We start from the raw sequence: 21,153 nt of genomic DNA, 5'->3' as shown, positions 1-21,153 counted from the left end.
CCTGCTGATTCATTGTGATTAATAAAGATGGATGGGTCCCAGATTCAACTCCCCCTTTATGAAACACTAGGGAGCTGCTGCCAGTCAGTGCCAGAAAATCTTGAGTAGATAGACCAGAGCAGATTATACTGAGCAGATTGACCCTGTCTAAGGCAGCTTCCTATGTTCACTGTTGAATTCAATAGGAGTCACTTCTATTTTTAATGTATTTTTTATTAAATTTTCTGTTTTACAATGTCAAATAAACATTTTACATACTTTAAGATATCCAGTGACTTTCCTTCTTCTTTTTCCATGGTTCATTTTGCATATCTTACATCCCTGCATATTTTACAATAACTATTCCAATCGGTTTTCCACTATTACATCCATCAAAAATTATTTGCTCTGTTGAATTTATCTTAATGCTGCCAGCATTTTCAGCTGTACAGTTATTTTCCATATACTCAAAAAACATTTTCCAATCTTCTTTAAACGTATGTTCTTCTTGCTCTCTTATTCTTTATGTTAAATCTGCAAGTTGTGCATATTCTGTCAATTTAAGTTGCCAATCTTTAGTTGGGACCTCACTGACTTTCAATTTTTGGACTAACAAAATGCAGGCTGCAGTTATTGCAGACATAAATAACCTTTTCTGACACCCGGGAATTTCAGTCTGGGTTATCCAGGCTGGGGGTGCTGGTGGGGGGGGGGGAGTAATTTAAAACATTTTGTTCGGTTCATTATAAATCATTTCCCAATACTCCGCCCCCCCTTTTACATGTCCACCACATGTGAAAGAATGTTCTCTCTACATCTTTACACTTCCAGCACTTATCTGATTATGTCTTGTGAATCTTAGCAAGCCTACTCGGAGTTAAATACCATCTATGAATCATTTTCAAATAGTTCTCTTTCAAAGAATAACATGCTGTAAATTTCAAGTTGCTTTTCCAAGGTTTCTCCCAGAGGCTGAAATCTATGTTGTGTCCTATATCTACTGCCCAGTGCATCATTGAGGCTTTAAGTAGCTCGTCTTTTGTTTCCCATTCTAATAACAGGTTATTTTAGACCAAAGTTTGTGTTTGTTTTGCAGGAGTTCTTTTTTGAATTGTGAGCTTTGGTCATTCAAGGATTTAGCAGGATTTACTTTAGACACAGGATTGCACTATCAAATAACTAAGTGTAGAGCAAGTGCAGAGCAATCCTACATGTCTTGCCCTGCTCCCCACCCCCACGAGTGTGTGATCAATGGATTTTACTTCCTAGTGTTCAGGACCGCTGGCTAATGGCACTATCCTATGTCTCAGAAGAGCCCTGTAAGAAGTAAGCTCTGCACGACTGCCATTCTATGCATACATGTCTGTATCCCATTCAACACAGTGAGGCTTACTTGCAAGTAAACCAGCACAGGATTATAGGGTCATCAAATCACATTTCCCATGGTAGTCCTTTACACAGAAAAGCAGCTTTTTTACTCGGTGTGCTCGACAGACATCTATTGATTTCGTTTTAGCAGAGGATTAAGTGTGGGTTTAACATGTTTGCATGCAGATCCAATGTTCCATTCGGTAGCTTTTTCGTGGGAGAGAAAATACACTCAGACTGCAATCCTAACCATGTTAACTCACATGTAAGTCCAGTTGAATTCAGTGGGGTAGTGAATTCAAAGGTAAGTGAGGTTAGGACTGCAGCCTAAATAAAGGAGATGGTTTACAAAGCGGTTTACAAAAAGCAAAAAACCAAGGAAATCAAGAAGAATTTACAACTGCACTTTAAAACCCAGACGTTTAGAAAGTTTGCGTGAGTTGGTAATTTGTTTTAAGTCTATTGTGGGTTTTAAAAAAAGTTTTCTGTATATTTAAATTATGGTTGTACATTTTTCAGTGCTGACGTCTTCCTTCAACTTTTTTTTTTTTGTAAAACCGCGTTGAGGTTTTCTCTGCAGTCAAGCGGCATGCCAATTTTGCGAAACAAAGAAATAAAAACACACAGGTTGATAAAACACCAAAAGCTCATTAATCTAATTATAGAGGCGGCTCTTTTATAAAAAAAACAAGCAACCTTATTTGCAGCTGCTACTGCCCGGCTCCCAACACCCTTTTAAACCATCGCCCAGAGGCGGGGCTAAGGAGCCTCAGACTCAACCAAAGGGCCGAAGTAGAAAGAGGCGGGAGTTCAGTGAAGGGGCGGAGCGAGCAGCTGAAACGTGGCTCTGATTGGCTGTAGTCGCCCACCTCCGCTTCCGAGAGCTCGACTCTTAAAAGGGCAACACGGACATAGCTAGCGCGTCTTCCCGGAGTTATTTCGAGAGCGGCAGCGCCACAACAAGCGTGCAGCACGCAGGCGCAGTGGGGACGCCAATGCTGAGAGGAGGCGGCGGCGAGGGCGACCATGGCCGCCGCCTGGCCGGGCCTGAAGACGGACTGCGAGGCTCTGCTCAGCAGCTTCCAGCAGGCCGAGAGCGTCCGCTTCGAGGACTTCGCCTCGCTGTGGAGGGAGCTGCGCTTCCACACCATCTTCTAGTGAGCGGGGCCTCTGGGCATGGGCAGAGTGCCTGCGCCCCTTGCCGCCCCTTCCAAGAAGCGGCTGGGCTGAAGCAATGGAGCTGAAAGTCCTGCACTGCAGGCTGGGTGGGTGGGAAGAAGGGAAGGAAGGTCAGGTTGGGTCAGCTGCGAGGCGGTATCCACAGGTGCAGCGGATCCCAGTGCACATCTTTCGCCCCCGCCCTTGCCCTTAATGTAGATCAAGGTTCCCCAAACTTTTTTTTAAAATAACTTTTTTATTCAAAATTAAAACAAAACATATTATCCAGAAACATATCATCCTTATTTCCCCTCCCTCTCCCTCCCCCCACAGAACCCGCCCACCCCCACCTGCCGACTTCCCTCAGTTCCAGTCTTGGATTTCTCTAAAAATGCTGTTTTCTGCATGTTACACAGTTGTATAGATCCTCAAACTATTGAGCTGATTATTACCAATAAAAAGTTTGTGAATGTTTATTCAAAACCAGCCAAGGAGTCCAGTTCGCTTTGTTGCGTCTTCAAATACTTTGTAAAGGGTTCCCATTCATCCTTAAAGTCACAGTTATCCTTGTCCCGTAGTTTGTATGTCAGTTTTGCCGGTTCTGCATAGTCCATCAATTTTTCTTGCCATGATTCTTTAGTTGTGGTTCACTTTGGTCACTAACTGTATTTTTTTTTATATACTACAGTTCCCATCATCCTTGACTACTGGTCCGGCAAGCTAGGGATGATGGGAGTTGTAGTCCCAAAAAACCAGCTGGCGACTCAAGTTTGGAAGTACAGTGGTACCTCGGGTTACATACGCTTCAGGTTACAGACTCTGCTAACCCAGAAATAGTACCTCGGGTTAAGAACTTTGCTTCAGGATGAGAACAGAAATTGTGCGGCTGCAGCGGGAGGCCCCATTAGCTAAAGTGGTGCCTCAGGTTAAGAACAGTTTTGGGTTAAGAACAGACCTCCAGAACGAATTACGTTCTTAACCTGAGGTATCACTGTACTAGTGTAGATCTTCACTCCCCCCTCCACACTGGTTAGTCTCAGGTGCCAAAATACTTTGGGCCAGCCTTTCCTGTGGTTCTCACTGTCCCTGACCAGGAGCCAGCCAGTGGTGTGCTGTTCAGATGCTGATGCTGATGTTGTTGTTGTTATTATATCTATTTATACCCCGTTTACAAAAAAGAGTAAAACAATGCATTCTGAAAAAATTAACAAACCTACTTTGAAAACATACATTTAAAAAAACAAAACAAAACCCTAAAACGTTAACATTGTATTGCAGGATGTTGGACTAAATCAGGCATAGGCAAACTCAGCCCTCCAGATGTTTTGAGACTACAATTCCCATCATCCCTGACCACTGGTCCCGTTAGCTAGGGATGATGGGAGTTGTAGTCCCAAAACATCTGGAGGGCCAAGTTTGCCTATGCCTGGACTTGATGATGCTTGGGGGTCCCTTCCAACTCTACAGTTCTGTGATTCTCAAGTTTAGTGGTAAGAACAACCTTTCTCAACGTTGGGTCGTCCCCCCCCTGCAATGTTGCTGGACTACAACTCCCATCTTCCCAGACTACCAGTCCTGATAGCTAGGAATGATGGGAGTTGTAGGCCAACCACATCTGGTGACCCAAGGTTGGGAAAGGCTGGGTTAGGAATGTCTGACTGGGACCTGGGAGACCACGTTCAAATCCCCACTGGGCCATGAAGTTCACCGGGGGTGACAGCCCCCCAGGCAAGCCAACCTCACAGGGCTGTTGTGGGGATTAAAGGAGGAGGGCGGGGAAAGGGAATCATGTATTCTACCTTGAACTCCTTGGAAAAAAGGGTAGGATGTAAAAGTATTATTATTATTAATATTATTATTATTGTTATTTACATTTTTATACCACCCTTCATCCATAGATCTCAGGGTGGCTCACAACATTGAAATACAAGGTAAAAACACAAAATACATTATAAAAACAGGAAAAAGAACAAAACAAACCAATAACCACCCCCCCAAGCAATGCTATGTTTTATTTCATTTATATCATTTTATTTTAGTTTTGTTAGTTTTATTTATTTATTTCAACGCTTAACGATATAAAACCTCAAAGTGGTTTACAAAGAGATAAAACAGTTAAATAGAGAAAAAATCACCAGCCTACTTTAAAACGCACAAAATTTAAAAATACTAGAACGGATTAAAATGGTCTCAACTTTCTAAGCATCTGATTTTGGTCTAGGGCTTTTAGGACAAGGCTGGGCAACCTGGGGCAACCTGCTTAAACTCTTGAGCACTGATCCTCCTCTTCTGTCATCATTGATGTAGTATTTTCTTGACGTATAACTGATGGGATTGACAAATGCCATGCCGTATCTTTTTCTTTTTTCATCCTAGTGGTAAAATAAGGACTCCGGAGCAGATAAAGTTCACCAAGGAAGCTTTGGCGTTGGTTTGGCCGTACTTCTTTCCTCCCTACACTTTCCAGATCAGAGTTGGTGCCCTTTATCTTCTGTATGGATTGTACAATACACAGTTGTGCCAACCGAAGCAAAAGGTATAAATCCTGCTTGCATTTGCTTACAGGCTTTTAAGGGACGCGGGTGGCGCTGTGGTTAAAAGCCTCAGCGCCTAGGGCTTGCCGATTGAAAGGTCGGCGGTTCGAATCCCTGCGGCGGGGTGCGCTCCCGTTGTTCGATCCCAGTGCCTGCCAACCTAGCAGTTCGAAAGCACTCTTAAGTGCAAGTAGATAAATAGGGACCGCTTACTAGCGGGAAGGTAAACGGCGTTTCCGTGTGCGGCTCTGGCTCGCCAGAGCAGCGATGTCACGCTGGCCACGTGACCCGGAAGTGTCTCCAGACAGCGCTGGCCCCCGGCCTCTTTGAGTGAGATGGGTGCACAACCCTAGAGTCTGTCAAGACTGGCCCGTACGGGCAGGGGTACCTTTACCTTTACTTTAGGTTGTGTTTTTCTGACTTGATGTGTTTGTTTCTTCAGATCAGGGTCGCGCTCAAAGACTGGGCTGAAGTCATGAAATTCCAGCAGGAACTGTTAGATGCTCAGCATTACGACGCTGCCTATGTCTTCCGGAAGCTTCGGATGGACAGAGCATTCCATTTCACAGCAATGCCTAAATTTGTGAGTTAGTGGATTGATATTAGCAAAATTGTTCAGGCATCGTCCCCACATACGCAGGCATCACCTTCCAAGCCCCCCCCCCCCCCCCCGCGTGAATAAGCAAAAATCGTGTAAGTGGGGAGCACCCTCTAAAAAGCCTCTAAGCCAGCCTTTCTCAACCTGTGGGAGTTGAACTACAACTCCCATCACCCCTAGCTAGCAAGGCCAGAGCTCAGGGATGATGGGAGCTGTAGTCCAACAACATCTGGGGACCCACAGGTTGAGAACCGCTGCTCTAAGCCATTGGTAGGCAAACTAAGGCCCGGCGGCCGGATCCGGCTCATTTGCCTTCCAAATCCAGCGTGTGGACAGTCCGGGAATCAGTGTGTTTTTACATGAGTAGAATGTGTCCTTTTATTTAAAATGCACCTCTGGGTTATTTGTGGGGCATAGGAATTCGTTCATCCCCCCCCCCAATATAGTCCAGCCCCCCACAAGGTCTGAGGGACAGTGGACCGGCCCCATGCTGACAAAGTTTGCAGACCCTTGCTGAAAGCGCCCATTTCCCCCCCTGCTCTTCTGTTCTCCCTCCCTACAACTCTCTCTCCAACTAGAGTCGAAGCTCTGGAACTGGATTTAAGATGCAGCAGCGCTAGCTTATGGGTAGGCAAACTAAGGCCCAGGGGCCGGATCTGGCCCAATCGCCTTCTAAATCTGGTTCGCAGGCGGTCTGGGAATCAGCGTATTTTTATATGAGTAGATGTGTCCTTTTACTTAAAATGCATCTCTGGGTTATTTGTGGGGCCTGCCTGGTGTTTTTACATGAGTAGAATGTGTACTTTTATCTCCGGGTTATTTGTGGGGCATAGGAATTTGTTCTCCCCCCCCACCCCCACCCCCAAAAAAGTCCGGCCCCCCACCAAGTCTGAGGGACCCTGCGCTAGCTGCTAGGCAGGGATGCTGAGCATTGTAAACAAAGCCCCCCTGCTCTTCTGGGTTTCTTCAGGGCTTCCTCTACAGTTTCTACAGGTATACCAAAAATTACTGGTTTGGTTATACTATTAGAAATACATAGACAGATAATTATGAAATTATTGTGAGGTTTAATAAGTTAACTGTTTATATTTAGTCAACTTTTCTGCTGTACTTTATTGGAAGGAGAAAAACAACCATTTTCTTCATAACAATTTAAACAATTCATGTAACTAAAACAATAACATTATAGCATATGTCTCAATGACTGATGTGGTCAAACAATTTTTTTTTAAAAAAAACTTAGACTGAGTTTTAGCACACATGAAAAACTTAAAACAAATCCTTATTTCCTGGTGAATAGCCTTTGGACTATAATGTAACTTAAATAGAAAACTATAGAAAGATTTTTCCTCCAAAAGCATTTTGTTTTAAAAATCCAATTTAAATAAAAAAAATCCGATTTAATTTTTTAAAAAATCCATTTTTTTTATTTAAAAAATATTTGATTTTTATCCACCCTGGCTTCCACTGATGGGACTGGCTAGGTGATTCCTGCCTAAGTTTCTTACCTTCTTGAAACCTCAGTGGCATTTCACCTTCGTTTGCTCATCCAGTTTCCCCTTCCGCTTTTATCCTGACACAACCACCTCTTTCTAGCTTTCCTTTAGGACTAAGAAGAACATGCAGGAGAAGACGGAGACCAGGAGCGAGTTCAGGGATCCGGACGACCGAGTTGCAATGCTTAAGCCGGATGACTTCTTAGAGGTGGAGTACGCATCATGCTCTTAACGTTTCTGCCGTTTGTGCTGCAGCATCTCTCAGGTGGCCCAGCCTGCTGATTTAGCAACGTCGCCCTGTTCCAGGGGCCATTCTGTCCCTTCATGTACAGACGGTGATGCCACAACCACATGGAAGGTGTAACAAATTTAAATACCACCCGCAAACCCTCCTATGTGTTGGGGTTGCAAAGAATGACTTTTATTTGAATTGCATTTCTGATCAATACATACGCATGCTCAGGAACAGGAAGCGCAGCTCTTAGTTTTCCTGTTGGATCTCTCAGCCCTAGGAAAAGCCCAATCTAGCATTTGTGTGTGTGTGTGTTCTGTGAATGTGGTGCAGACACAACCTTCTCAATTTCATATTCATACTTAGGCGCTTTGTTGTTGTTGTTTAGTTGTTTAGTCGTGTCCAACTCTTCGTGACCCCATGGACCAGAGCACGCCAGGCACTTCTGACTTCCACTGCCTCCCGCAGTTTGGTCAGACTCATGTTTGTAGCTTCGAGAACACTGTCCCACCATCTCGTCCTCTGTTGTCCCTTCTCCTTGTGCCCTCAATCTTTCCCAACACCAGAGTCTTTTCCAGGGAGTCTTCTCTTCTCATGAGGTGGCCAAAGTATTGGAGCCTCAGCTTCACGATCTGTCCTTCCAGTGAGCACTCAGGGCTGATTTCCTTTAGAATGGAGAGGTTTGATCTTCTTTCTTGCAGTCCATGGGACTCTCAAGAGTCTCCTCCAGCACCATAGTTCAAAAGCGTCAATTCTTCGGCGATCAGCCTTCTTTATGGTCTAGCTTTCACTTCCATACATCACTACTGGGAAAACCATGGCTTTAACTATACGGACCTTTGTTGGCAAGGTGATGTCTCTGCTTTTTAAGATGCTGTCTAGGTTTGCCATCGCCTTTCTCCCAAGGAGCAGGCGTCTTTTAATTTTGTGACTGCTGTCGCCATCTGCAGTAATCAGGGAGCCCAAGAAAGTAAAATCTTAGGCGCTTAGGGATATACAAAGGGCCGACTTGCCCCTCTCTCCTCATTTGAATGTCCTTCCTTTCATTTCATATTTTACTTCAATATTATTGTAGCATCATAACTGTGCTTCAGCTAACCATGGTTGTCTTTGTAACTAAAGCCAACTGAGGTTTGAAGAACCCACTCGGATATACTGCCATGGATTGGAGATCATTGTTACATCGGCTCCAGGCTGCTGCCAATGGAGAATGCTGAGAAAAGTGCCATTCATTACAACTAATACAGTTGTACCTATTTCTCCCCTGCTCTCCCTCCTTACAACTCTCTCTCCAACTAGAGTCGGAGCTCTGGAAGTGGTTTTAGGATGCATTGCAAAGCAGTAGCTACTGCTGCTTCAATACCACATGCACTAGCTCATGGGTAGGCAGACTAAGGCCTGCGGGCCAGATCTGGTCCAATCGCCTTCTAAATCCGGCCTGCAGGCGGCCTGGGAATCAAGAGTATTTTTATATGAGTAGAATGCATCCTTTTATTTAAAATGCATCTCTGGGTTATTAGTGGGGCCTGCCTGGTGTTTTTACATGAGTAGAATGTGTGCTTTTATCTTTGGGTTATTTGTGGGGCATAGGAATCCATTCTTTTCAAAATATAGTCTGGCCCCCACAAGGTCTGAGGGACAGTGGACCGGCCGCCTGCTGAAAAAGTTTGCTGACCCCTGCGCTAGCTGCTAGACGGGGAGGCTGAGCAGTCTAAACAAAGCCCCCCTGCCCTTCTGGGTTTCTTCCTCTGCTCTCAGTCCTCTTCAGGCTCCAGGGAGGGTCTCCTCGTGAGCCACAAGGACTCTCCAGCTCTCTCCCGCCTTTTCCTGGTTTGCAGCTACCTCGGAAGTCGAACAGAATCCGTCCCAGAAGTCCGTTCAACTTCTGGAAACGTTCCAACAACCAAGGTGCGGCTTCTGATTGGCTGCAGCAGCTTCCTACAGCCAATCAGAACCTGCGTCAAATGTTCAGCTTCCAAAGAACATTTGCAAACTGGAACATTCACTTCCGGGTTTGCGGCATTCAGGAGCCAAAGCGTTTGAGTCGCAAGGTGTTCGCAAGGTACGACTGTACCATTATTACGAGGCAGTTTTTGCAAATTCCACCTTTCTCTCACGGCGCTCAATGCCACCTTCCCTACTCCCACTAAATGCTCTCCCAATGGTTTCCCCAACTCTTGGATCAGATTTGGGGATGGGGTAGGGGTTGCAGAAGGAAGGGGGAGTGATAGAAAATTGCCTCCCAGCGCCCCTTCCTGGAAGTCTCCACTGGATCAAAGAGCTTCTGTGAACGGTTACAATTGGGGAAAAAACTAATGGCTAAATTGCTTTGATCTGAAAGCCAGTTAAATCTTTTAATCTACTCCATGACAATACCTGATGGGTGCTTATTTTTAAATGTTTTATTACAAATATTGTGTGTTTTAAATTTTATTTTCCCCCTCTGATTTTTTTTTGGGGGGGGGGGTTATTGGGTTGTTCTTGTTTTTATTTTGATTATGTATTTTGTGTTTTTTATATTGGGATTTTTATCTTGTGAACTGCCCTGAGACCTGTGGGTATAGGGCTGTATATAAATTTAACCAATAATAGTAATAGTAATAATGATATTACTCATTTCATTTCCATACTGCTTTATATTTTGAAGAGAAATCTAAGAGAGATCTAAGAAATCTAAGAGAAAATCTCAAATGTGGTTTAAAACACAGTAAAATATCAAATAAAACAATCCAGAATAAAACATGAGTGAAGAAAGTCAGATGATGATGATGATTTATTAAATTTATATACCACCCTAAACCCAGAGGTTTCAGGGCAGTTCACAAAACAAAATAAAAACATAAAACCACAATATATATAATCAAAATAAAAACAACACCCCAATAACCCCCCCATACCCCCCACATTTAAAAAGTACATAGAATGTAAATCAGAACATTTGCCTGGTGCCTAAAGGTGTATAAAGAAGGCGCTAGGCTAATTTCCCTGGGGGGGGGGGGGGGGAGAGCATTCTGTTGCAATCTTTCAAAGTCTTCAGTGGTTAAGTTTCACTCTGGCTTCCAAAGCTTTCCTGCCGGTCAATATATTTATTTACATTTTAAGGAAGCTAAGAACATTCACGACCACTACCAAAAGATGAAGTGCCTGATCTCTGAGGACCAGTCCCAGCCGGACAAGGCTCTTAATCTGATAAAAGACGACTTCATAGACAATTTCAAGAACATCATTTTGGAGCATCAAGAGTGGCAGAAGAACAAAGCGGTAGGTGGCTTCGTTTTCTGTTTGTGTGTGTGCTGTTGGAGCTTGTACGGGTGATGGGAAAGCCTTTTCTCACTTTGCCGCTTATGCTGCACTTTTTAAAGTATCCCACCTACCTTTCCCCAAAGCCTTAAATATTTTAGGCAAATGCAGGTCTGTGCAGAAGAGAGCTGAACCGGGGAAATTCGCCATTTAGTTGTTGGCTTTTGCGCATTGTTTCTCTCTGTTTCTGTATGACGCAAGAGCAATGCAGTGGAGTGCCAAACAGTATAAATTTCTGTTGTGTTTGGGTGGCATCTAATAATAATAATATTTTTTTTTTTTTTTTAATTTATACCCTGCCCTTCCCGGTTCAGAAAACTGGGCTCAGGGCAGCCAACAACAAATTTAAAACACTTAGTTGATGCAACAAAAAACAGCATAAAATGCAGTATAAAATGTGAATAACAATAAATTCTGAATTCAAAAATCAATTTAGGGGGGGGGGAAACCCATCCAATAAACATTAGATCTAGAAGCTAATGGGGACAATATAGGGGTGTGTGAATTGCACACTTGTTTGGATTGCTGCAGAGGCAATCTTTGTTCTGTTTCTTGTTCCGGGGAGCGAAGAACGGGCAGATCTAGAGAGATCCACTTGGGCCTACAGCTGCCATTGCGGCACAGTGCTGTGTAAACAGGACAAGAGAACAGCTTGCTTTCCAAGCAGATGAGAGAGCCAGTTCACTGGTCATATGTGAATAGCCAAGACACCTATGCAGAACAGATGAGGGGGCGTGTTCTGTGTGTATTAAATTTGATGCACAGTGCTCATTGCATGTCACGCTTCCTCCGATCTCTAGAGTACCTTGCTTTAGCCCTTTGCATCCCAAAGTGGGCAGTATTACCCCCTGGGGAGCAGCGGGGTCACCTAGGGGGGCATTAAGCAGGGGGGGGGGGGCTTGTTGGAAACGTAAATGACTATCAGACTTTGAAAAGCTTGTATCACTGGATCAAGCTGATCAGTGCCGTTGAATTCATTAAACTAGTTCTAAGAATGAATGAACGAATGAATGAATAAACAAAGTAACTAACTAACTTACTTACTTACTTACTTACTTATTTATACCCTACCCATCTGTCTGGGTTTCCCCAGCCACTCTGGGCAGCTCCCAACAGAATTCAGTGGTGCCCCGCAAGACAAATGCCTCGCAAGACGGAAAACCCGCTAGACGAAAGGGTTTTCCGTTTTCTAGGTGCTTCGCAGGACGAATTTGCTATGGGCTTGCTTCGCAAGACGAAAATGCCTTGCGATTCCTGGGGTTTTTTTCCCCTCCCCCCCTTTTTCCCAAGCCCCTAAGCCGCTTAACAGCTGTTCGCTAAGCCGCTTAACAGCTGATCGCTAAGCCGCTTAACAGCTGATCTAAGCCGCTTATCAGCTGATCTAAGCTGCTAATAGCCTTTTAGCAGCTAATCCGCTAATCCCTTAAGCCTTTAATAGCCGCTAAACCGCTAATAGCGCTAATCCGCTAATGGGCTCGCTTCGCAAGACGAAAAAAACCGCAAGACAAAGAGACTCGCGGAACGGATTCTTTTCGTCTTGAGAGGCACCACTGTATTAAAAACACGGTAAAACATTAAACATTAAAAACTTCCCTAAACAGGGTTGCCTTCAGATGTCTTCTCAAATACAGTATATACTCGAGTATAAGCCAACCTGAATATAAGCCGAGGCACCTAATTTCAGGACAAAAAACTGGGGAAACTTATTGATTCAAGTATAAGCTGGTTCACCACACCACAAACCTGGTGGCGGCGGCAGCGGAGGAGGAAGAACAAGCAGCCTGAAAGGGCTGCTTTCAGGCTGCTCGTTCCTTCTCTGCCACTGCTGACAACAGCCTTTTGGGCTGTTCGTCCCTCTGCCGCTCACAAGAGCAGGCATAGGAGCCTGGTTGGGAGAGGCACAGCGCAGTGCCTTTCCCAGCTGCGGCTCCTGTGCCTGCCCTTGCGAGAGGCGGGCAGCGGCAGAGGGATGACCGGCGAGAAAGGGCTCCTTTCTCGCTGCTTGTCCCTCCGCCACCGCCCTCCTCACTTGAGTATAAGCCAAGGGAGGCTTTTTCTGCTTTAAAAATATGTTGAAAAAGTTGGCTTATATTTGAGTATATACGGTAGTTGTTTATTTCTTTGACATCTGATGGGAGGGTGTTCCACAGGACAGGTGCCACTACCGAGAAGGCCCTCTGCCTGGTTCCCTGTAACCTCGCTTCTCACAGAGAGGGAACCGCTAGAAGGCTCTTGGAGCTGGACCTCATTGTCCAGGCTGAACGATGGGGGTGGAGACACTCCTTCAGATTTGAATTTTATTGTGCTATTCGTAGAATTGTAGAGTTGAAAGGGACTTCAGGTCCAACCCTCCGCAATTCAGGGATTATTATCCTCAGTGGGTCGTGCAAACCGCTATTCTGAATAACGCCTTTCATAGGGCAGGGTAGGGAGTACTTGGTTCATGGAACCAAGGGGCCAGTGGGAGCCGCTGTTCTAGACCAAGGCCTCTGTATTTCAGTCTTCATCCCTGTGGAATGTCTTGCCCTTTCCAGGAGCCGGCCTTGGCCACTGTGGGCGAAGAAGCGACGAATGAAAAAGAAGGTCCTTCGCAAGGGACAGAGGTAAGGAAATACTGTATTTTTCCATGTCTAAGTCGCCCCCCATGTATAAGACGACCCTTATTTTTTTGAACCCAAAATTAAGAAAATGAAACCTTAAAATAGAAGTGAAAATCTGGATGATTGGCAGCAGCAAGTTGTTGATTTTTTTGGGGGGACGATCAGCTTCAAAGTTTCCAGCATGAGATAACAACAACAATAATAACAACAAAATTGTATTTATACCACCACCACCACCACCACCACCACCACCACCACAACAAATTTTATTTATACCCTGCCCTCCCCAGCCAAGGCCGGGCTCAGGGTGGCTAACAACCAATAATAAAAACAAGTTGAATGAATACAACTTAAAAACAAGATTAAAATACAACATTAAAACATTAAAATGCAGCCTCATCACAGGAGGAGAAAGGAAAAAAGAAGGAGGGGGAGGGAATCAAATTGACTCCAAGCCAAAGGCCAGATGGAACAACTCTGTCTTACAGGCCCTGCGGAAAGAAATCAGATCCTGCAGGGCCCTGGTCTCATGAGGCAGAGCGTTCCACCAGGCCGGAGTCAGTGTTGAAAAGGCCCTGGCTCTGGTTGAAGCCAATCTAACTTCCTTAGGGCCTGGGACCCCTAGGGTGTTGCAATGCAGTGGTGCAGAAGCAAAGGCAACGACTGGGGGGGGGGCACCACCACACGCTCCCCCTCGGTGGCAGCTGCTGCTGCTGCGGGGAAGCAGGCTCCCAAGCAGGATGCCAAGGAAGAGCCGGGGGAAGGCAGCGACCATTCTGCATCAGGCCATGCCGTCGAGCAAACTGAGCTGAGGAAGGTGGTGAGAGGGTTGGGGGCAGGGTGGGAGTTTGAGAGGGGAAGAAGGAAAAAAGGGCAAGGAGAGGTAGCTGAGGCAGCTCTCAGTGGCGGCAGCTGCTCTCGATCTGGTGGTCTAGCCAGTGGGGGCTTCACGAGGCGAGCCAGTCGCCAGCAAGCAGCCCGGGGGTGGGGTGGGGAGAAAGGGGGGACGGCAGCAGGAGGGACCGCCTCACCCCGCCCAAGCCAAAATCCCCAACATATGCTTAAATATTTTAAAAATTCCCCCAGATGCCCATGTTCCGTGTTCAAGATGACCCCCAATTTTCGTTTTATACACAGAAAAATACGGTCCTTGTTGTGCCACCTGGAATCTCAGGGCAAAAGAGTTGGGTGTAGAAACTGTGTCATTGTCTAGGCCTGGGCGAGGCAATGCTAAAAGTCTTTTCTTTTCCAGGGATTTGAAAGAGCCAGAGCGTTAGCCGACATCAAATCCAAATCTTACTCCACAGTTGTTCAAGTAAGTGTGAAGGGAATATCAGGAAATTCTCCTCCATCGCAATAATGGGTTCTAAGTTGAAATATATGACTCTCCTTAGTACCTTCTTTACTTTTCTGTATGATGAAGTTATATATCTCTTACTACTCCTTGTTCCGATTTATTTTATTGATGCATGTATTGATGATATGTTAATGCAGTATAAGTTATAATATATATTGGTTGCCTATGACACGGGACAGACTGTGTTATTGAGTTAAAGATGAGATGAAAAAATGATCCAAGTTCTGGAATTTGAAAAGCTCACAGTCTTTCACAGGTTAGTCCTAAGAAGTACCAATTGTAGCTAGTTGGGTCCAACAGTTTTGCACAATATCATGCACTGATATTGAAATATGAGTGCACTGTAATATTAAAAAGTGATTTTTTAAAATAAAAAATCACCTACGTAAGTTAAGTGCATTGATCAGTGGCCAACTAGCAGACTTGCAGCACTTGAAGATCAGTACAGTGGTGCCTCGCAAGACGAAATTAATCCGTTCCGCGAGTCTCTTCATCTAGCGGTTTTTTCGTCTTGCGAAGCAACACTATTAGCGGATTAGCGCTATTAGCGGTTTAGCGGCTATTAAAGGCTTAAGGGATTAGCGGATTAGCTGCTAAAAGGCTATTAGCAGCTTAGCGCCTTAGAAAAAGGGGGTGGGGAGCGGAAAAAAACCTCAAGAATCGCAAGACATTTTCGTCTTGCAAAGCAAGCCCATAGAGAAATTCGTCCTGCGAAGCACCTCTGAAAACGGAAAACCCTTTCGTCTAGCGGGTTTTCTGTCTTGCGAGGCATTCGTCTTGCGGGGCACTACTGTATTTAAAATGCCGCAGGGAAAACTCAGTGACTGAGGGCAAGCTAGAGTAGATATCTGCAACTGGATCTCTGACATCTTTTTCTGAAGCTTAAAAACAGCCATGGGGAGAAGGGGCGAAATCGATTAGGGTCGTGATGAGGGATTTAACAATTTTAACACTGCTCCCTTGAAGTACCAATAAGAGATCCATGATTTCATGCAACGGTGAAATTGCTGTTGTATAATACTGGTGGGTAGTAGAATCTGGATTCCCCCCCACCCCCCCCCGCTTTGTGTGGCCATGCCTACCCTGTGCCAAGGGGTTGAATTCCTAACTTTCCTTCGTGATCATTCTATTAATGAATATGGCATATGACAACATTACAGGGGGCAGAATTACGCAGTGGCAAGATCCAAGCAGTTCATTTGATTGTCTCTCTCCCCTCCCCCATGCACACTACTAAAATTTTGTTTTCCTTCTTGCTTAGTTTAATTCTCTGGCTTTTTTAAAAAAAACAACACCAAATGTTTTAGGCTTCCAAATCAAGACGGCACCGCCAAGTTAAGCTGGAGTCTTCCGAGTCAACCGATCGTGGGAAATCCAAGTCGCCGAGGGCCAAGAAAGCCAGCAAAAGTTTGCAGCCGAGGAGGAAGAGAGAAACTCTGAAAAGCAGAGGTAGGGAAACGCTTTTCCAAAACAGAAGTGTGTTTGTGTGTGTCGGGCAGGGGAGAGGGGATTGAAATCCTTTGCTCTCACATAACACATGTTCACTCCTGAAATCGGTGCAGTTGCTGCACAGGCCTCCATGAACAGCTCCTGCAAAGGGCCATCCTTTGATAAGAGCATCTTTTGACTGGTTGCCATAGGGGATGTGAGTGTCTTGCGTGTGCGCCTGCCGCTGCCTCCTTCAGCCCATCATGCTTCTGATGATCTTGTGGATATTATGGGGTGGCCTACTGGCAGTCACCTTGAACAGGTTTTATCTAATTTTCAGGGATTTTTTTTACTTAATTTTGTTGCATTTTTATTATATTTTATGGAAACCACTTACTTTTACAGTGGTATCTCAGGTTAAGTACTTAATTCGTTCCGGAGGTCTGTTCTTAACCTGAAACTGTTCTTAACCTGAAGCACCACTTTAGCTAATGGGGCCTCCTGCTGCCACCACACCGCCAGAGCATGATTTCTGTTCTCATCCTGAAGCAAAGTTCTTAAACAGAGGTACTATTTCTGGGTTAGCGGAGTCTGTAACCTGAAGCGTATGTAACCCGAGGTACCACTGTACTATGCTAAGCGTTATAACGCCTCCCCCACCCTCCCAAACTTTGCAGATGCTTATAAAAGACCATGGCTCTGGGGTACAGCATCTTTTGCACGCAAAAAGTCTCGGGTTTAGTCTCCTGCTAGGGCTGGGAATGTCCCATGTGAAATCCCAGCGAACTACTGTGTAGTCAATACTGTGCTAGATGGGGCCCAGTGGCCGGAATCGATATAATATACGAATGGTTGGTCCAAGATACTTGCAGGGGGAAGTAAGAACAGTGTTCCTCTTCCTCTTTAACAGAAGATCGGAAGAGAATTCAGTCAGTTGCAGCTATGCAAGCAATTAGCAGAATATAATGACAGAATAATAATAATAATAATAATAATAATAATAATAATAATAATTTATTATTTATACCCCGCCCATCTGGCTGGGTTTCCCCAGCCACTCTGGGCAGCCTCCAAAAGAATATTAAAATACTGTAATACATCACACATTAAAAGCTTCCCTAAAGAGGGCTGCCTTCAGATGTCTTCTAAAAGTCTGGTGGTTGTTGTTCTCTTTGACATCAGGTGGGAGGGCGTTCCACAGGGAGGGTGCCACTACCGAGAAGGCCCTCTGCCTGGTTCCCTGTAACCTCACTTGTCTCAATGAGGGAACCGTCAGAAGGCCCTCGGAGCTGGACCTCAGTGTCTGGGCTGAACAATGGGGGTGGAGACTCTCCTTCAGGTATACTGGACTGAGGCCGTTTAGGGCTTTAAAGGTCAGCACCAACACTTTGAATTGTGCTTGGAAACGTATCCTGTATTTTTTTTTAAACTGTTTTTAATTTTTAGAATTACAGTTTGATATTCCTGTATTCTTGTAACTCAACCTCGTTCCACGCCCTCTTCATTAGCACACGACCTATGAAACACATTGCACAACAACCGTTCCAGATCAGTTTGTATTTGTTCATACGAGTCCTCAAAGGAAGCCATCTTTCTATACAGTTGTTTTCCCTGTTGCTTTCCCTTTCCTGCCTTCCTTTGTTCCGCAAGTTTCTCCATTAAGTGCTGAAGTCTGCACCTTCCGCCTCCATTCGTGAATATGCAGATGTCTCAGATGTCCATTTTGGGGCTGCCAATCGCATCGCTGAGACAAAAGGTTCTTAGGTGCTTACCATCTTTTTGTTCCCAGTGTGGTGTAGTGGTTAAGAGCTGTAGACTCGTAATCTGGGGAACCGGGTTCGCGTCTCCGCTCCTCCACATGCAGCTGCTGGGTGACCTTGGGCCAGTCACACTTCTCTGAAGTCTCTCAGCCCCACTCACCTCACAGAGTGTTTGTTGTGAGGGAGGAAGGGAAAGGAGAATGTTAGCCGCTTTAAGACTCCTTTGGGTAGTGATAAAGCGGGATATCAAATCCAAAACTCTGCTTCCCCACAAAATACCATCAGTAAAGAGATGCTCTGCAGAGTCTTTTGCATTATTAGGCTCCTTTTGTTAAAAACCCACGTCCCCAAAGAGTTTAATCGCATCTGCAAAACTGACCGGCAAGGACATACTGTACTTTTCCATGCATTGTTGTTGTTTAGTCGTTTAGTCATGTCCGACTCTTCGCGACCCCATGGACCAGAGCACGCCAGGCACTCCTGTCTTCCACTACCTCCCACAGTTTGGTCAAACTCATGTTCGTAGCTTCGAGAACACTATCCAACCATCTCATCCTCTGTCGTCCCTTTCTCCTTCTGCCCTCCATCTTTCCCAGCATCAGGGTCTTTTCCAGGGAGTCTTCTCTTCTCTTCTCTTCTCTTCTCTTCTCTTCTCTTCTCTTCTCATGAGCACTCAGGGCTGATTTCCTTCAGAATGGATAGGTTTGATCTTCTTGCAGTCCATGGGGCTCTCAAGAATCTCCTCCAGCACCATAATTCCAAAGCATCAATTCTTCGGTGATCAGCCTTCTTTATGGTCCAGCTCTCACTTCCATACATCACTACTGGGAAAACCATAGCTTTAACTATACGGACCTTTCTGGGCAAGGTGATGTCTCTGCCATCCTAAAAAGTGGGGGTCGTGCATAGGGTGGACGTTCGACTGGTTGCTGCCACGGCTGTCAGCAGCTATTGTGCGTGTTATTGGTTGCTGCGTCAATGGGTAGTGTTGATTGGCTGACACTCCGGCAGTTGGGTGGGCGATTGGCAGCTTCTCCTGGCGATGGGACAGACGGGAGGTGGAATTTTGGCAATCCCCCCCCCCCACCCAAACAAAGCTCATCAACCCTGGGAAATCCTCCTCAAAAAAGCTCAACATCCCCCCCCCCCATTTTCTTAAATTTAGTCCTGAAAAATAAGCGACGTCTTATACATGGGGGTGTCTTACGGTAGCTATGGAGCTGAATGGTGTAGTGGTTAAGAGCGGTAGTTTCGTAATCTGGGGAACCGGGTTCGATTCCCCGCTCCTCCACATGCAGCTGCTGGGTGACCTTGGGCCAGTCACACTTCTTTGAAGTCTCTCAGCCTCACTCACCTCACAGAGTGTTTGTTGTGGGGGAGGAAGGGAAAAGGAGAATGTTAGCCGCTTTGAGACTCCTTAAAGGGAGTGAAAGGCGGGATATCAAATCCAAACTCTTCTTCTTCTTCTTCTTCTTCTTCTTCTTCTGAAAGTGAAACCAGTTCCTTTTCAAGATTGCTGTTGCCTTTGCAGGGATGTTGCAGTTGACAGAGGAGCAGAGTGCTGGGAACCTGAGTATGCCTGTGATTACAGAGGATGATGATGATGAAGATGTTGACCATCCCAGTGATGAAGGTACATTGGGGGGTGTCCTTGTTGTGCAAGCTAACTTCCCTCTTCTCTTTTTTTCAAAATAGTTTTTTATTCATACTTTTCAAATTTATACATTTCATTAATTTTACAATCCATTTAACATTTCAAAATTTGTGTTCCTTCCCCCCTCTTTCTGCGGTTCCTTAAATTTATTTTTGCATATCCGAATTCATTTAATTTACTCGTTTAATTATCTACCATAAATATCTACTCTTCTAAAACTGCAGGTTGTTACCGTAATCCTGCCAATGTTTTTATCTGTTTACCATTTCCGTTCTTTTATAAAGTGTTTGTTATCTTGATTTCTTCTTCTGGCAAGTTTTGCCATTTCTGCCTATTTCATAAGTTTTTGTATCCATTCTTCCTTTACTGGGACTTCTGCTTCGTTCCACTTTGGGGCAAGTAACATTCTTGTTGCTGTAGTAGCATGCATAAATAAATTTCTATACAATTTAGGTAGTTCTGTCCCTATAATTCCCAAATTATTCCACAACAATTCCTTGTTGTGTGAAGTCATACAAACTAATCTTCCTCTTCTCACCATTTCTTCCTAAAAACTTTACTGAGAAATGTTTCTTGTTCAGGCTTGGCTTTCTTAAATCCCTTTCCTTCCCCGATTTGTTGGACGATGGCCACTTTTTCCTTCTCTTGTTTGCCAGACTTCATGCCCAGCAAGAGGAAGCGAGCTCGTTGAGAGGAGAATCCAAACGGTGTGAATTGGCTTTGCCTGAAGGGAACGTACCTCTGGCTAGCGGGCAAGGCTGTCCAAGTGGCCTGAAGACACGCTGCAAACTGCACACGCCCCTGTTCTCATTTCAAGAAGGCAGGAAGACCCTCTATGGAAAGCTCAAAGTGAAGAAAACTTGTTCTGTGTCGTGCAGTAGTTTGATGTGCTGAACAGGGGATTTCATGCCCCTGGGACTTACGAATGCTGAGAAATGGTTCTCAGGTTTAGCATTGTATATAAAATTATATTGTATAACTCGTATCTTAAAATAAAGTTTTGGTTTTAAAAAACTCCCCACATTCATTAAATGAAAGGGTATAGATTATACTCGTTCTGGTGGAACGCTCTGTCACAAGAGACTAGGGCCCTGCGGGACATGACATCTTTCCGCAGGGCCTGCAAGACAGAGCTGTTCCACCAGGCCTTTGGCCAGGGCACAGCCTGATTCCCTCCTTCTGTAATCCTCACAGAATTTCTAGCCCAATGGTTGCCATTAATTTGATTGGAATTAATTTTATAATGAAATGATTTTAGAATGTTTTATCGTTTTACTGTTGTTAGCCGCTCTGAGCCTGGCTTCGGCTGGGGAGGGCGGGATATAAATAAATTTTTTTTTTATTAATAATAATAATAATGGTAATAATAATATTACTTATACCCTGGCCATCTGACTGGGTTGCCCCCAGATTTCAGCATAATAAAAACACAACGAAACATCAAACATAAAAAACGTCCTGATAACAGGCTGCCTTCAGATGTCTTCGGGGAGTTGTGTGGTTGTTTTACATCTGATGGGAGGGCGTTCCACAGGGCGGGCACCACTATTGCATTCTGCCTTACGCTTCACAATTTTTTCCCATTTCATTTGCATCCCACCTTTTCCAAGGAGCTGCAGTTGGCATACATGGTTCTCCTCTCTCCTCATTTAATCCCCACAACAAGTCTGTGAGGTAGGCCAGGACTGC

General features: G+C 44.9%; 1 protein-coding gene across 1 annotated transcript; it reads left to right on the top strand.

The window, feature by feature from the left end:
• The first annotated feature begins 2,312 nt into the window (after nucleotides 1-2,312).
• On the top strand, nucleotides 2,313-20,809 carry SNAPC1 (small nuclear RNA activating complex polypeptide 1). Its single transcript, XM_083439076.1, has 10 exons — nucleotides 2,313-2,504; nucleotides 4,882-5,041; nucleotides 5,482-5,622; nucleotides 7,234-7,341; nucleotides 10,468-10,626; nucleotides 13,200-13,268; nucleotides 14,518-14,580; nucleotides 15,930-16,071; nucleotides 19,342-19,443; nucleotides 20,121-20,809. The coding sequence occupies exons 1-10, from the start codon at nucleotides 2,374-2,376 to the stop codon at nucleotides 20,153-20,155; spliced, it is 1,110 nt and encodes a 369-aa protein (XP_083295202.1). The 5' UTR covers nucleotides 2,313-2,373; the 3' UTR covers nucleotides 20,156-20,809.
• The last annotated feature ends 344 nt before the right edge of the window (nucleotides 20,810-21,153 follow it).

This window comes from Podarcis tiliguerta, assembly GCF_965153285.1.
Source record: "Podarcis tiliguerta genome assembly, chromosome: 1".
Taxonomy (NCBI): Eukaryota; Metazoa; Chordata; class Lepidosauria; order Squamata; family Lacertidae; genus Podarcis; species Podarcis tiliguerta.
Note: the sequence above shows the minus strand (reverse complement) of the source record. Positions and strands in the feature narration are given on the sequence as shown.